The sequence below is a fragment of the Sus scrofa genome, chromosome 2 (assembly GCF_054392235.1).
Source record: "Sus scrofa isolate SSC_HxYL_T2T_F1_AM1 chromosome 2, Sscrofa_HxYL_maternal_Yorkshire_Landrace_v2.0, whole genome shotgun sequence".
Classification (NCBI taxonomy): domain Eukaryota; kingdom Metazoa; phylum Chordata; class Mammalia; order Artiodactyla; family Suidae; genus Sus; species Sus scrofa.
Genome location: NC_139384.1, coordinates 7,356,272 through 7,373,067, shown reverse-complemented (window position 1 = coordinate 7,373,067; position 16,796 = coordinate 7,356,272). Strand labels below are relative to the sequence as shown.

Below are 16,796 nucleotides of genomic sequence, written 5' to 3'. Positions count from 1 at the left end.
GGGCCAGGCCGGGGATGCCCCGCCGCCCGGCCGGGAGGAGGCGCCCGCGGGAGCGGCCCTCGGCCGCAGGGGGAAGCCAGCCACCGTTTCCTCGCGCTCTGCAGGTGGGGAGCCCGAAGCCCGGAGGGCCAGAAAGCAGAGGAAGGAGGGGGCGCTCCACCCGCAAGTTCCCACATGACACACGGACAAGTTTTGTTTTGTTTTTTTTACAAAATGTATTCATCTTCCTCGCAACTGAAAAATAAATCTATGTACAAAACAGGAAGAGATCAGGCTCCCTTCACCCATTTGCAAACCCGTGCAGATTTCCTCGGGGTCCCCCGAGACGGGCTGGACCTCGGGGAGGTTCCCAAAGGGTCGGATGAGAGGTCTGCTCTGATCTGGGGCCAGTTTGGTCAGGAAGGGGGCGGGGCTCAGGATTCACACAGGCCAGGAGCGTTTCGTGTCCCGGACTCATGGGATAGAGAAGGGAGGAAGCTATGATTTCCAAATTCTGGAAGCGTTGCTTAGGCTTTTTGGCTGTAGGGGGGTTGGATTCCCAAAGGATGGAATTCCGAAGTGCGGAAATGTACTCTAAGGGGCTGAGCGGGGTCCTTGGTTCCCGGACCTGTGCTTCTAGGGTTTAGGATGAAACCTCGGCCCTAGGGGCTGGAAGCAACCCTGAGCCAACACTGGTCAGGCCGAAGGCTAGAGCCTCGGTTCTGAGGTGGAGCCCGAGTTTCCCGCGGTTAGATCTTTAAAGACTGGTGAAGGGCTCAGGGTAAGGTTTCAAATGGCCAGCTGGGATCCTGGGGGATGGGCTCTACATTCCAACCACTGGGCAAAGCCCTCGGTTCGGGCGCTGGGTACAGTCTGTACTCTGGGAACCTGCAGCCTGGGTTCCGGGTAGGGTGGGGCCTGAGGGCGGGGCCTAAGCGCCCTCGGCCGGGGGCGGAGCCCGGGCTCCCTAGGGGGCTGGGGTGGAGCCTCAGCGGATGGAGGGCGGGCTCCCAGTGGGCGGGTGGGGAGGCCCGGCGACTTCAAAGGCCCTTGCGCTGCCGCTTGAGGAAGGAAAGCGTGTAGTCACTAGGTGTAGACACCTTCTGCTTCTTCATCTGCACTTGTGACTGCGCCGTGAGCTGCAGCTTGATGGCGCTCGAATTGATCTTGGTGGCCACGAGCAGCTCCTTCATGCCCTTCATCTTCTCGCTCTGGAAAGTCAGCACCGGACCCTCCGGTGGCGGCGAGGCGGCGGGCGCCGGGGTCGGCGCCGCGCTACCGCCCTCGGGGCCGCGGGCAGTGCCCGAGACCGTCCCTGGGGGCTTCCGGGGGGCTCCCGGCACCGCGCCCTGGCCCGCGCCTGGGCCCTTGTCCAGCGCCGGCTTCTTGGGCGGCGGCGGCTCCTCAGGCTTGGATTCCCGCCGCGGGCCTCGCCGCCGGCCTTCCCGGGCTTCCTCGCCCCACGGTTCCTCCGCCTCGGCCGCCTCCGCCTCGCGGCTCACGATGCGTACCTTCTGCCGCACCTGCGCCGGTGGGGAGGGCAGGCTGAGGAAGAGGCTGCACGCGGGCGGCCGGGCGGCCGGAAGCCCAGGACCCGGCCCCGGCTATCCCGTCGTGGGGCCTCGGCCTCACCTGCACCCAAAGGGGATGCAGAGCCCCTTCAGGGTACAAAGGGGCTGGCTCCTCTGCAGCTGCTGTCACCACCTGTCCACCCCCCTGCACAGCTGCCCCTCACCTGTCCCTCAAAACGGCCTAGGGACTGCACGAGGAAGGTGGCCCAGCCCACGTGCAGCACTGGCGTGGGGCTGCCCTCTTCCCATTTGCAGATGCCATCGTAGAATCGCAGCAAGTGGGCGAAGCACTCTGGGTCCTGGAGGGCAGAACCCTGGCTCTGGGTGCCCTGGGGAAGGGGAAAGGGGGGCACCATTCAGACCCACTATTCACCCCTTATCAGAGGGCACAGCCAGGCCTCTCGCCTGGGCAAAGGGCCCTGGCTCTGGCAGATGGGAGCAGAGGTGGAGAATTCCTCGAACCTCCTTCCTTTTATAAAACCGGTCCGTAGCTGGGCCTTGGGGGAAGGGGAAACCAGCCCTTACCTCCATCTCACCCCGCAACTGAATGAGGGGCACTGACCATGAGAGATGGGCTTCCGCCCCGTACACTTCCTCTAACCCAGGCCCAAGCCCTCGGCTACCGTGTAAGAGAGTGTAGCTCTCTGCCTGCGCTGGGCCACTTTTCTCATGCTGTCCCCAGTCCCGCGCAGCAGCCCCATGTCCTGTGACCGAGAGCCCTGCTCAGGTGGGAAGGTGGACACAGGCTGGAGCGCCAGTCCTTTACCTGGGCCTGCTCCCCTGGCCGCTCCTCGCCGGCCTCCAGCAGGCTGGCGGCCTCCTTCAGCAGGTTGGGGATGACATCATTGGCTACTTCGAAGAATTCCTTGTAGATCTCCTCGTCTTCACGGCAGTAGTTGTAGCTGTGAGAGCAGCAGAGCACTGAGGGGGCTCAGCCATGGTGGGTACCCCCCAGGGACCTGGCAGGGGATGGAGCCCTGGTCTCTTTTCTGGGGTCCTCACCAGCCATGGTGTCTGGCAGCCCAGAGCAAGAGTGAGAAGGGGGGCATGGGGCTGGGCACGCAGGTTCCACAGCTGGGTGATGGTGGTTGGAAATGGGGGGGTGGGGGGGAGGCAGGAGGCCCTCATCAGGCGTCCCTACCTCTTGGGTGACAGGGGCTTTGGCTGCCTAGTGACTGGATGGAGAGGGGACAGGGCTTGGAACCCAGGCCTCACTCCTGGATGTGGGTGGGTGGAAACTGGGTGGAAGGGGAAGAAAGGCCGGGCTGGGGCCCCGTGGGGGGATCCTCACTCCTGGATGACAGTGGCTGTGTCGGCCCAAGCCTGCAGGGCTTCGCGCACATTGCGGTTGCGACAATGGTAGCCAGCCAGGTACATGTAGGGGTAGATGTGCTCGTCCCGGTAGTGGGTCTTGGCTGAGGCAATGCCCTGGGGATAGAGCAGAGCGGCCTCGGCAGGCGGCCCCCAGCGGCCCTGGGCGGCACGCAGGGCCCGTTGGCTCACACCCGGGGGGGGGGGGGGGGGGGGGGGGGGGAGATCCTAGAGTCTCATCTCCATGACGACCTCACCCCCGGCCATCCTCTCCACCAGGCGGCCATCCTCTCCACCAGGCGCGCCTCCCGGGTCTGCAGGTCTGCTTGCTGAGGCCTGGGCCAGACAGCAGCAGGGAGGGGCTTGTCTTCCAAGCTCAGGGCCGCCCCTTTCCTGGGCTTTCCCCCACACTCCCACAAAAGCACCAAGGCCTCCCAAGCCCAGCCCAATGTCCCGCCTGCCCCCAGGCCCCACTAAGTTAACACCCCTGCCTCAGTGCTCTCACCACTTGACCCCTGTCATACTCCAGGAAGGACAGCGACAGGCAGTAGAAAAAGGGCTGAGGGGACAAATCCGGGACCTAGCACTCCTAGGCAGGGAACCAGGACACCCCTCGGACAGCCCTGACTGCACGGAGCATGCACAGGGTAAACACGAAACGGGGACTGGAGGGCGATGCTTCTCTCCTCACCTGCTCCCTCCCAGTCCCCAGGTAGAAGGGGACCCCATCCCTCCTGAGAGGTCCCCACCTTGTGGTAGAGGGTGAGTGGGTCTGGCCGGCCAGGAGTGGGCTCCAGCTCCTCCAGATCTGCCAGGTTCCCCAGCGCCATAGGGTACCTGGGAAAGGTTTATGAGTCCAGGTTGCTCCCCAGCCTGCTCCCTGAGGCCCAGCCTGGCCACGTCCCCCTACTGACCTTTCCAGATGTCCCAGGTCATACAGCAGCCAGAGCAGCTTCTAGGGGCCAAAGGAGAGAAGTGTGAGCTGGCAGGAGGGAGGCGGGCACTCAGTCAACCAGAGAGAGGGGGCTCCAGCACCAGCACGGACCTCCCACCAGGTAGGAAAAACCAGAATTCAGCAACTAGCCCCTCACTGGAGTCAAATCCCTTTGATATCTCAGTTAACCCCCCCCCCACCAACCCCAGGACCCCAGGAAAGTCCAGGGTAGGACTGACTAACCCATGTTAGTTATAGAAGTGGAAGTTGAAGGTCAGGAAGGGAAAGCACCTGGGCCCAGGATCCCACAGGCGCCCCTCACCTGCTGCAGCTGGAGCAGCTCCAGGGAGTCTGTGTGCAGGTCAATGGACGGGTTGATGGCACACACCATAAACGCCACCTCCATTTTGCGGTCACAGCGCATGTACGAGCCTTTCAGGTACAGCCAGCTCTTGGGAAAGGACAAGACTGGGTGTCCCCCAACAGCCCACCTGTGCCTGTTCCAGGGAAGGACAGCCAGGAAAGGGGCCCTCCCCTTCCTGGCATATGCAGGCGGTGACAGAAAGAGAGGAGCGTGGCCCAAGAAAGCAGAGCTCCTGGAGTGGCTTGGGGCTAAAGACATGTGAAGGGGACGGGAGAGGGGGCATACCCGCTCAGCCACCCCCGCGTTGACCGTCTGGCCCCTGCGATCCTCGTTGCCCTTGCCATGCCACGTGACCTCAGCCGTCTGCTCTCCGTTGGGCCCAAACACGACCCAGGCATGGTCCTCAGACAAGGCCAGGTGAACATCCCGGAGACCCAGGGCCTGGCAGGCCCCCACCACGGCAAAGGCCACACCAGAGCTGTCCAGTTTGGTGCCTGTGGAGGGGAAAGTAAGGAAAGAACGTCCTCTGAGCTCTGGCCCGGGGACAAGGGGCCAGGGAGTGACGGGCCAGGCTCCCCCCCACCTGCCCTTCCAAACCTGTGCCCAAACCACAGACCTTCCAACCCATCATCGCTCCAACCCTTTCCTCCTCTGCGCTCAGAGCCTTTCTGTTCCCCGTGATGTTCCCCATCCTCAACAGGAGCCCCTACGTCTTCCAGAGTTCCACCCAGCTTTTGACTCGTCTCTTTTCTTTCTCTGCAGCCACAGTATGTATTTCTCCTAATTTGAGGATTTCCTCATTTTATTGCACCTAATTAGGTTGTGACAGGGACGACCAAAACAGGACACTAGCCAACACTTTTTTTTGTTTGTTTTTGTCTTTTTAGGGCCGCACCCGCGGCATATGGAGGTTCCCAGGCTAGGGGCCAAATCAGAGCTACAGCTGCCAGCCTATGCCACAGCCACAGCAACACCAGATCCTAGCTGTGTCTGTGACCTACACCACAGCTCACGGCAATGCCGGATCCTTCACCCACTGAGCGAGGCCAGGGATGGAACCCGCAACCTCATGGTTCTTAGTTGGATTCATTTCTGCTGTGCCACGATGGGAACTCCCAACAGTCTTTTTTTAATCAGCCACTGGCAGAGGCTCCTAATTTATCTTTCCTTGCTAAGCTCAGAAGCAGCCTCAGGAGTTCCCGTTGTGGCTCAGTGGCAACAAACCCAACCAGTATCCACAAGGTCGCAGACTGGGCTCAGATCCCGTGGTGCTGTGGCTGTGGTGTAGGCTGGCAGCTGCAGCTCTGATTCAACCCCTAGCCTGGGAACCGCTATATGCTGCAAGTGCTGACCCTGAAAAGGGGGAAAAAAAAAAAAAAAAAAAAAAAAAGCAGCCTCAGATTCCTTCTCAATATGGTACTCCAGGACCTAACTGCCAGTCAACTGGGCTTGGAACAAAAAGGAGAGCTCTTTGCAAGCTCTGAGCCTTAAACTTCTTGAGGTGAAGTCCTGATCTGTTCACTTTCAAAATACGTTCACAGACATTTCATTGAACTGTCTCAAATGTAGCTGGATTGTGGCTCCTCACCCACTAAATCTGCTGCTGCCCTCTGTGCCTCAGGCTGGGCTGCAGGACTCCTGTAGCTGCTCGGTGGCAGAGAGGGGGGTGCTAAGGGGCAAAGGGTGGGCTAATGGATTTGGAGTCAAGTGATTAGGGTTCGGTCCCAGCCCTGCTGTTCTGTGTGACTTTGGCAGATTGCTTTCCATCTCTGAGCTTCAGTTTCTCTCGCTGCAAAGAGGTTCATAGCACCTGCCCCACCTCACAAGGCCTACCGGGCTCGAAAGGGCTCTATAAACCATACAGTGTTGTGAAGAGGTGGGCCAAGGTGCTCAGCTGAGACAGGATTCTTGCCCCCTGCCACCTGTCGGGCTCCAACCTGTGATGAAGCTGAAGAGGGACTGGATGTGGGCTCGATCCTTGAAGTAGGAGCGGCTGAGGCTGTTCCAGATGACGTCGGACACCTTCTTCACCAGCTCGCGGCTGGAGACGCCCCCCTCTCGTGGGTAAAGAGACAGGTCGACCGCGCCGCGGATCTGGGCGGTGAAGCGGGCATACAGCGCGGCGATGATGGATAGATCGGCCACGGGGAAGTAGGTGAGGCCGCCAGGAGGGTCGGGCGCGGGGCTGGGCTGGAAAGTGAGCTCGGGCACGTTGGTGGGGATGACGCGGTTGACAGCTAGGAAGTGCTCCACGAAGCCCAGCACCAGGGATAGGAGCACCAGGTCCGGCTCCTCTCGGCCCAGCTCCGCAGCGAACAGGCGCACCACGTCGTCGATGGAGCGCAGCGGGAACAGCGTCTTCTGGGCGGCCTTCAGCCCCATGGCGGCGGGCCTCGGCCTGCGGGCGAGCGCGAGGAGGGTGGGTCGGGTGGGCACGGACAGGGAGCCCCTTCCCAGGGTCGACTAGCGTTCCACACCCCCTACATACACACACACACACAGACGCAAACCCTTGGTTCCCCGCCCCCTTCACGCTCCGCTCATCGGTTCCCCCTCTTCCGTCGAAGAGACCCCTCAGTAGAGGCTATAGGGCCTCCTAGTCCCCCACAACCCCAGGAGCCCCAGCCCCTACGGGGGTGCGCCCCTAGGACCCCGCTGAGGACCTCCAATGGCCGCCCCGCCCCCTCTCTGCGCCCGTACCCTCGGGGCCCTAGAGTCCTCCCAGAAGGCGCCCCTAGGCCAGGCCCCCCAAATCCCAAGGAGAGTCGTGGCCGCGGTCCCCCGCGCCCACCTCCGCGCTTACATCCCACACAAGGCACCGCGGCGCCCGCCGCCTGGAGCCTGCTGGGAAATGGAGTTCCGCCCCCCTCGGGCCGCACTGCCTGCCGGGAAGTGGAGTCCGGGGCGGGGGGGGGCCCTCGGCGCCTGCCAAGTCTTGAAATGGTGGCCCGACCAGCTACTCCGCGGTGGCTTGTGGGAGTGGTAGTCCCGCTGCTCTGGGCGCCCCGGAGGTAGGTGAAGAGCAGAGGTAGCGCCACCTTCCTGAGGTCCTCAGGGATTGGTCCTTCCATTTCACGCTGACCAGGTAGGGAGGGGAATCGCGGTGCAATCTGGGAGATGTAGTCTGGTGAGTGAACAGGCAGTCACTGCTTCTGTAGGTTATCACGTGTTGGCAAGATGCGAGAAAATCGAGTACTTTTTTTTGTTTTGTTTTTTTTTTTTTTTTTTTTTTTATCTTTTTGCCTTTTCTGGGGCTGCATGCGCGCAGCATATGGAGGTTCCCAGGCTAGGGGTCTAATCGGAGCTGTAGCCGCAGGCTACACCAGAGCCACAGCAACGCGGGATCTGAGCCACGTCTGCAACCTGCAACACAGGTCACGGCAATGCCGCATCCTTAACCCACTGAGCAAGGCCAGAGATCGAACCCGCAACCCCATGGTTCCTAGTCGGATTCATTAACCACTGCGCCACGACGGGAACTCCTCGAGTACTTTTAAATACTGATGGAGTACTGTAAATGTGTACAGCCATTTTAGTTGTGGATTTATCAATACCCATTAACACGTAAGTGTGCCTACTCTTATGTCTAGCGTTCTGTCCATGAGAAAATCTAACGTGTGCGAAGAGGAACATCTAAAGCACCATTGTAGTTATTTGTAATACAGCAAAAAAGAGTAAAGTAGGAGTTCCTGTTGTGGCGCAGTGGGTAATGAATCCAACTAGGAACCATGAGGTGGCAGGTTCGATCCCTGGCTCCCAATGAGTGGGTTAAGGATCAGATGTTGCTGTGAGCTGTGGTGTAGGTCACAGACGTGGCTCGGATCCCGAATTGCTGTGGCTCTGGCATAGGCCAGCAGCTACAGTTCTGATTAGACCCCTAGCCTGGAAACCTCCATATGCCATGGGAGCGGCCCTAGAGAAGACAAAAAGACCAAAAAAAAAAAAAAAAGAGTAAAGTAACTCTTTGCATCCTAAAATAGATCTTCAGGGCATATTGTTGAAGGAAAAAAAGCTGCAGCACTGGGAACTATGTCTAGTCACTTATGATGGAACATGATAATGTGAGAAAAATAATGTATACATGTAGGTGTAACTGGGTCACCATGCTGTACAGTAGAAAAAAAAATAATGTATTGGGGAAATAAAAAAAAAAGAAAAAAGCTGCAGAACAATATGTATGTTAGCATAGTATTTGTATTAACATTTTAAAAGGAGTTCCCTTGTGGCACAGTGTGTTAAAGATCCCACGTTGTCATTGCAACAGCTTGGGTGGCTGCTATGCCGCAGGTTCCCACTCTGATAGGCAACTTCCACATGCCAACAGCGCAGCCAAAAATAAGTAAATAAATAAATACATAAATGCATTTGTCTTTAAAAAATCAACTTCAAAACAATACTAAATAATTCATTCACTTAGTCATTTAACAGATTTTTGGTGCTTACAATGGGCCAAGCACTCAGTCCCAGGCAGTAGGTATATAGCAGTGAATAAAACAGATCAAATTCCTGCCCTACCTTCGTCTTTGTGGGGTTTTTCCCCAAAATCCATGTCTAGTCTATTCATGAGAAAACATCCATCAAACTCAAACGGAGGGACTTTCAGATTGGTCATACCTGACCAGTTAGTTCTCCTCAGAATCATCAAGGTTGTGAAAGACGAGGTAAGACTGAGAAAGTGTTCGCAGATTCGAAAACACTAAGGAGGAGCTCCTGCTGTGGCATAGTGGGTTCAGGATCCAGCTTGTCTCTGTGGAGGTGAGGTTTGACCCACAACCCAGCCCAGTGGGCTAAGAATCCAGCATCGCTGCAGCTGTGGCACATAGGTCAAAGCTCTGGCTCAGATTCCATCCCTGGCCCAACCTTCCCTGGTGGTCTAGTGGTGAGGATTCGGTGTTCTCTCCATCCCTGACCTGGGAACGTCCACATGCAGCTGAGGAAGGAAGAAAGAAGATAGGAGTTCCCGTCGTGGCGCAGTGGTTAATGACTCCAACTAGGAACCATGAGGTTGTATGTTCGATCCCCGGCCTCGCTCAGTGGGTTAAGGATCCAGCGTTACCGTAAGCAGTGGCGTAGGTTGCAGACACAGTTCAGATCTGGCATGGCTGTGGTGTAGGCCGGCAGATACAGCTCCAATTAGACCCCTAGCCTGGGAAACTCTGAATGCTGCCATCCTAGAAAAGACAAAAAGACCAAAAAAAAAAAAAAAAAAAAAAAAAGAAGAAGAAAAAAAAAGGAGTTCCCATCGTGGCGCAGTGGTTCACGAATCTAACTAGGAACCACAAGGTTGCGGGTTTGATCCCTGGCCTTGCTCAGTGGGTTAAGGATCTGGCGTTGCCGTGAGCTATGGTGTAGGTGGCAGATGTAGCTCAGATCCCGCGTTGCTGTGGCTGTGGCATAGGCCGGCAGCTACAGCTTCAATTCGACCCCTAGCCTGGGAACCTCCATATGCCGTGGGAGCGGCCCAAGAAATGGCAAGAAAAAAAAATAAAGCAGTCAAGGAGTTCCCGTTGTGACTCAGCGATAAAGAACCTGAGTAGTATCCATGAGGGTGCAGGTTCGATCCCTGGCCCCACTCAGTGGATTAAGGATCCGGTATTGCCGTGAGCTGTGGTATAGGTCGCAGATGGGGCTTGGATCTGGTGTTGCTGTGACGTAGGCTGGCAGCTGCAGCTCCAATTTGCCCCTTAGCCTGGGAACTTCCTTATGCTGCAGGTGTGGCCCTAAAAAGAAACAAACAAACAACTAAACAGTCAATTTGGGGGCACCTAGGAGTCCTACTTACGAAATAGAAATACAAATAAAATCTGTAGCTTGGTTCATAGTTTCATCAATAATTTTTTTCTTTTTTTTTTTTTTTGCTTTCTTTTAAGGGCTGAATTCATGGCATATGGAGGTTCCCAGGCTAGGGGTCAAATCGGAGCTACAGCTGCCAGTCTACACCACAGCCACAGCAACACAGGATCTGAGCCACATCTGTGACCTACACCACAGTTCACACAACGCCCAGATACTCGACCCACTGAGCGAGGCCAGGGATCGAACCTGCATCCTCACGGATACTAGTCGGATTCATTGCCGCTGCACCACAATGGAACTCCCATCAGTAAGTTTTGATAAACATACCATGATGTGGAAGATGTTCCCCCGTGGAAAGCCGGGTGAGGCGTGTATGGGACTGCAATCCAGGGCTGAGTTCTGGGGCACCAGGAGGAACCAGCGAAGGGTTCTGGGAGGGACAGACCGGAAAGATGGGAGGAAAACCAGATGGGCATCTGGCTCAGAAGACCAAGGCAGAGGCGTGATGGACGGCGCTGGATGCTGCCCGTAAGTCAGCAAGCTGAGCACCAGGGACAGACTGCGTTTAGCTCTATGCAATTGCCTGGTGACCACATCAGGAGCAGTTTGGGAGCAAAAGCACAAGGTTCTTGGGCTCAAGAAAAATGAGAGGAAGGAAATTGGAGACAGCGACAAAGACGCAACTCTTTCAGGGAGGTTTGCTGCAAAGGGAAGGGGAACAGCAAGATGGCAGCCGGAGGGGGAAGAGGCTCAAAGGAGGTCATTTAATTGGTGAGAACACAGGATGGGTGACCTTGGGTGGGTGGAGAGGGATAGGTGACCTTGGGCGGGTGGAGAGGAAGGGATGGGTGACCTTGAGCAGGTGGAGAGGAAGGCTTGCCCTTCGCTCAGGGCACAAACGGTCTAGCCACAATGATTGCAGAGAAGGCAGATTACATGGGCACCTGTGGTGGGTACTTTCATTTTCTCAACAAAATAAGAAGCCCAGTTGGTCTTCATCCCAAATGCCACCTTCTCAGTGAGGCTGACCCAAACCTGACCAGCCTAAAATATTGACACCTTCTAGATCTGGGCACTCTTGACATCTGGTGCTGGACAGTCCTTTGTAGGTGGGGCTGCCCTGTGCCCTGTGGGCTGCGCAGTAGCCTCCCTGGCTTCTACCCCATCCAGACGCCCCTCCCCACTCCTGGCAATGGCAAAGTCTCCAGACATTGTTGGATGTCCCCTTGGTGGGGGGGGCAAAATTGCTTCCTGTTGAGAACTGCTATTCCAGCATCTAATATAATTTACTTGTTTGTTTATTATTTGTCTCCTGCTGCCAAAATCCAAACTCCCCAAGGACAGAAATGTGTCTGACATGTTCCGTGTGCCTAGAATATTCTCCGGCACGTAGTTGATTTTCAACAAGTAGTTGGTGAATAAATGAATAAATACATTCATATGAAGGAGTGGTTGACCTGGAATTTAGGCTGTTTGAGGAGGGATGTAAGGACCCAAGAGGGATGAGGTGGTGAAATCAGTGGAGTATAGGAGTTTCTGTTGTGGCTCAGCAGGTTAAGAACCTGACTAATGGGGAGATCCCATCATGCCGAAGTGGAGACGGATCCACCTAGGAACCATGAGGTTGCAGGTTCGATCCCTGGCCTCACTCTGGCGTTGCCGTGAGCTGTGGTGTAGGTCGCAGATGCAGCTCTGATTCAACCCCTAGCCTGGAAACTTCCATATGCCACAGGCACAGCCCTAAAAAAATAAATGAAAATCAATGGAGTGTAGGCTTCAGTCAGGTCAAAAGTTTATTGAAGGTTCTAGAAAAACTGGAAAGATGGGGGTGTTGGGTAAAGAGTAGTATGCTTGGGATTGAGGTCCTAGGGAGTGGGTTTCTGTCATTATTGGCAGTGGAAAGATTTAGAGCAGTGCTTCCAATGGAAATGTAGCACGAGCTACATGTGTACTTTTAAATTTTCTAGTAGCTATATTTAAAAAAGTAAAAGATTGGAGTTCCCGTCGTGGCGCAGTGGTTAACGAATCCGACTAGGAACCATGAGGTTGCGGGTTCAGTCCCTGCCCTTGCTTAGTGGGTTAAGGATCCGCGTTGCTGTGAGCTGTGGTGTAGGTTGCAGACGCGGCTCGGATCCTGCATTGCTGAGGCTCTGGCGTAGGCCGGTGGCTACAGCTCTGATTCGACCCCTAGCCTGGGAACCTCCGTATGCCACGGGAGCAGCCCAAGAAATAGCAAAAAGACAAAAAAAAAAAAAAAAAAAAAAAAAGTAAAAGATTAATTTTAATAGCTTATATCCAAAATGTTATTTCAGCTTGTAGTCAATCAATATGTGATTAATGATAATTTATATTTTTTCCTATGCTACGTCTTTGAAATCTGGTATGCATTTTATTTTCTTATTATTTTTTGGCCATGCCCAGAGCATGTGGAAGTTCCCAGGCCAGGGACTGAACCTACACCACAGCAGTGACCCAAGCTGCTGCAGTGACAATGCTGGATCCTTAACCCAGTGCACCAGGAGAACTCTTCTGGTATTTTTTTTATTTTTGAGCTACACCTGCAGCATGTGGAAATTCCCAGGCCAGGGATCAAATCCTATGCCACAGCTGCAGCAATGTTGGATCCTTAACCCACTGTGCCACAGAGGGAATTCCCTCTGGTATGTGTATTATACTCTCAGCACATCTCAATTCAGACCAGTCACCTTCCTTTCTTTTCTTTTTGCTTTTTTTAGGGTTGCAACTGCGGCATATGGAAGTTCCCAAGCTAGGGGTCTAATCAGAGCTGCCGTTGCTAGCCCACGCCACAGCCACAGCAACACGGGATCCGAGCCACATCTGGGACTTACACCGCAGCTCATGGCAACGCTGGATCCCCAACCACTGGCCAGGGATCCAACTCACATCCCCATGGATGCTAGCTGGGTTCATTACCGCTGAGGTACAACAGGAACTCCGCTTTCTTTCTTCCTTTGGCTGTGGCATGCAGAAGTCCCCTGGCCGGGGATGGAACCGGCACCACATCAGTGACCTGAGCCACAGCAGTGACGACACTGGATCCTTAACCCACTGAGCCATCAGGGAAGTCCCAGATGAGTCACATTTCAAATGCTTGGTGGCCACATGTGACCCGTGGCTCCCACATGGGACAGTGCAGCTCTCAGTATGGCTGTGGGAGTGAGTGGCTGGGGTGAGATGGAAGCCAAGATCGGGGGAGAAGATGAGTTCAAGGAACGGAGAGGCCTGGTGGTAGGATCATCCACAGGTATAGCGAAGCCTCAAGGACTAAAAGGCAGGGAGGACGGAGAGGGGACAGCAAGCCAGGAGCTGGAGTTACCACGAAATGTGCCATGCAGGGCTCGGGAGACGCCTGAAGCACCGTGGGTGGTATACGTGACAACTTGAGTTCACCCCGAGCATCTGAAAGGAGGAGAGAGGATTTCGTCGCAGTGGCCACGGGGAGGACGCCTACCCCACCTCCGGGCCCAGCGCAGAAGGGGCAAGGAAAGTCTGCGGGACACGAGGGAGGAGGGGCGAGTGCCCCGGGGAGGGTGAAGCTTCTGCTGGAGCAAGAGGGTTAAGGACCATTGGCAGAAGGAGCGAGGACACGGGGGATTGGCCTGAAGGTAGACAATCAGTGCCGGGGCCCGCAGAGGGCAGCCGTCAGAGGCTGAAGGTGGATGTGGGCTGAGAAAAGGGGGTGGCCGGAGCCATGGAGACCCTCGGACGCCTGCGCTCCTGCGGTGAAACGGAGCAACAGGAACGACGGGTAGGACCAGCTCTGATGATCCTTGGGGAGGGGTAGGGTGGTGGGCCCGCCGAGAGCGAGAACACAGAAGGCAGGGCATCCTGCCAAGGGTAGGAGGGGTCCTGAGGCTCTGACCGCCTTCCCACTGATGGGGGCAAGGAGGCTGGGGGAGGGTGGTCCCTCTTGACACCTGCCAGTAATATGTCTGGTCTTATAAGGACATAAATTAACAGGGGATCAGACGGGAATTGAGCTTCTAATTTACCCCCAAAATCGTATATTATTGTAATCAAAATTAATTTAAAATTGTATCTGCTACGTACTATCTTTTTAAAATTCTTCCCTTTTCAGCCACGCCCAAAGCATGCAGAAGTTCCCGGGCCATAGATCAAATTCAAGCCACAGCTGTGCCGTATGCCACAGCTGCAGCAACCCACTGTGCTGGCTGGGGATCGAACCTGCACCCCTGCAGTGACCTGAGCTGCTGCAGTTGGATGCTTAACCCCCTGGGCCACAGCAGGAACTCCTGCGATGTAATGTCTTGATAAAAAATGTTAAATGTGAATTTAATAAGGAAACAGTCAAATTTGTACATCACAGGTTATTCTACAAAAGAACTGGCCTGCACCCTAGAAGAATGTTAACACCCTAAAAGATAACTCAAAAAGGCGACAGGAGAAGGTTGTAGATTAGAGGATTCAAGAAACACAAGCCTCTGAATTCCTGTTGTGGTGCAGCGGAAATGAATCCGACTAGGAACTATGAGGTTGTGGGTTCGATCCCTGGCCTCGATCATTGGGTTAAGGATCTGGCGTTGTTGCCCTGAGCTGTGGTGTAGGTGGCAGACATGGCTCAGATCCTGCATTGGTGTGGCCGTCGTGTAGACCAGCAGCTGTGGCTCTGATTTGACCCCTAGCCTGGGAACCTCCACATGCTGCAGGATGTGGCCCTAAAAAAGCAAAAAAAAAAAAAAAAAAAAAAAAGGAAAGAAAAAAGAAACACAAGACCCAAATGAAACATGTGATCTAGGATTGGATCAACTTTTTTAATGCTGTAAAGGAACATTTTTGACACAATTGTACCACAAACTGGGTGGCTGAAACAGAAACGTATCGTTTCACAGCTCTGGAGGATTGAAGTCCAAGATTAAAATGTCAGCAAGATTCCTTCCTCCTAAGAGCTCAGAGAGAATCTATTCCCGGCCTCTCGCCTCGCTGCTGGTGGTTTGTTGGCAAATCTATGGCATTCCTTGGCTGGTAGAAGCATCGCCCTGATCTCCGCCTTCATCTTCCTAGCCTGGGAACCTCTATATGCCATGGATGCAGCCCTAAAAAAAAAAATTTCCCCTTTTTTAAAGGACACCAGTCATATTGGATTAGGTCACCCTAAAGACTTCATCTTAACTAATTGCATCTGCAATGACTCTGGTTCCAAGTCAGATCACGTACTGAGATATTTAGGAGTAGGACTTCATTTTTAGGGGTCATAATTCCACCCGTAACAGATAGATACAGAGTATCAATAGTAAATATCTTGAGATATTAACAGTGACTTCTGGTGGTTCTTTATTATTATTATTATTATTATTATTTTTTGGTCTCTTTTAGGGCCGCACTCAAGGCATATGGAAGTTCCCAGGCTAAGAACTGAATCAGAGCTGTCGCTGCCAGCCCATGTCACAGCCACAGCAGCGCCAGATCCGAGCTGCCTCTGTGACCCACACCACAGCTCATGGCAATGCAGGATCTTTAACCCACTGATCGAGGCCAGGGATCAAACCTGCATCCACACGGATACTAGTCAGGTTCATTACTGCTGAGTGGTGACAGGAACTCCATGATTCCTTATTCTTAAGTGACACTTGCAGAGTATTTAGGTGCAAAGTTCAAGTTGCCTGCAACTCACTTTCATATGGTAGCAAATACATGTTACACATACACATTTACATGGATAAGAAAGTAAAGCAAGGAGTTCCCTGGTGGCTGTAGCTCCAATTACACCCCTAGCTTGGGAACCTCCATATGCCACGGGTGAGGCCCTTAAAAAAAAAAAAGAAAGAAAAATTGTCAACATAAAACTTTGGGAGAAAAACATTTTTAAATGTGAAACTGAATATCACAGAGTTCCCTTATGGCTCAGCAGGTTAAGGATCTGACTTTGTCACAGCTGTGACTCGGGTTCATTCCCTGGCTTGGGAATTTCCATGTGCTGTGGGTGTTGCCAAAAATGAGTAAAATTGAGGAGTTCCCGTCATGGCTCAGTGGTTAACAATCTGACTGGGAACCATGAGGTTGCGGGTTCAATCCCTGGCCTCGATCAGTGGGCTAAGGATCGGGCATTGCCGTGAGCTGTGGTGTAGGTTGCAGACACAGCTAGGATCCGGTGTTGCAGTGGCTCTGGCGTAGGCCGATGGCTGCAGCTCTGACTAGACCCCTAGCCTGGGCACCTCCACATGCTGCAGGTGTGGCCCTAAAATAAATAAATAAATAAAGTAAAACTAAATATCTTTTGGCTAAATTATTGCTGGATGCTGGGGAAATGGCCATCTCTCCAACATGGTGAGAGTGGCTGGAGGCCCTCGCTGGCAAGAGGCCTCTCAGCATCCCTGGCCTGGGCCCACTCTTTGGGCTTCTCCATCTCCACAGGCAGAGAAAACATTTCCTGAATGAGCCGAAGGCATTTTACGCTCATTATCGCACCAGTGTCTCCCCGGAACCTCCCCTCCCGTGAGATGGGTTTTATGATCCCCAGCTATAGATGGGGACACTGAGGTCACTTGCCCATGACCGCACTGGACTGGAATCAGGGCCATGCTCCTAGCCATGCCCTGGAGTCTCATGGGCACCTTCCGGTCCCCATCTCCCACCAGACCCAGGCACCCAGGCCCCTTTTTGGCTACTTTCCCTACTGAAAAGGGCCATCCACGTGCCATCAGCCCCAGGCCCTCCCCTCCTTCCTCATCCAGCCCTGCCTCAAGGCCTGGGTCCTGTCCAGTCCTTACTTAACACTGCTTGGAGCAAGTGAGGCCCCTCCTAGACCCCCCGGTCCCCGCACGCCCCCCCCCCCCACCGCACCTCAGCAGCCTCACCTGGT

The 16,796-nt window shown here is 54.6% G+C and overlaps 1 protein-coding gene across 5 annotated transcripts; it reads right to left on the bottom strand.

The window, feature by feature from the left end:
• Positions 1–190: 190 nt before the first annotated feature.
• Positions 191–6,995, bottom strand: MEN1 (menin 1). Of its 5 annotated transcripts, none has more exons than XM_005660726.4 (10): positions 6,951–6,995; positions 6,097–6,557; positions 4,445–4,653; positions 4,118–4,246; positions 3,776–3,816; positions 3,611–3,698; positions 2,842–2,978; positions 2,317–2,452; positions 1,715–1,879; positions 191–1,502 (listed from the first exon to the last, which is right to left on the bottom strand). In XM_005660726.4, exons 2-10 carry the CDS (start codon positions 6,539–6,541, stop codon positions 1,020–1,022), a joined length of 1,833 nt encoding a protein of 610 aa, XP_005660783.1. In that variant the 5' UTR covers positions 6,542–6,557; positions 6,951–6,995; the 3' UTR covers positions 191–1,019. The 5 variants fall into 5 exon arrangements, with proteins under 5 accessions (XP_005660783.1, XP_003122633.2, XP_005660784.1 ...); XM_003122585.6 differs by having other exon boundaries at positions 6,963–6,995; XM_005660727.4 differs by lacking the exon at positions 6,951–6,995 and adding an exon at positions 6,860–6,948.
• Positions 6,996–16,796: the final 9,801 nt, after the last annotated feature.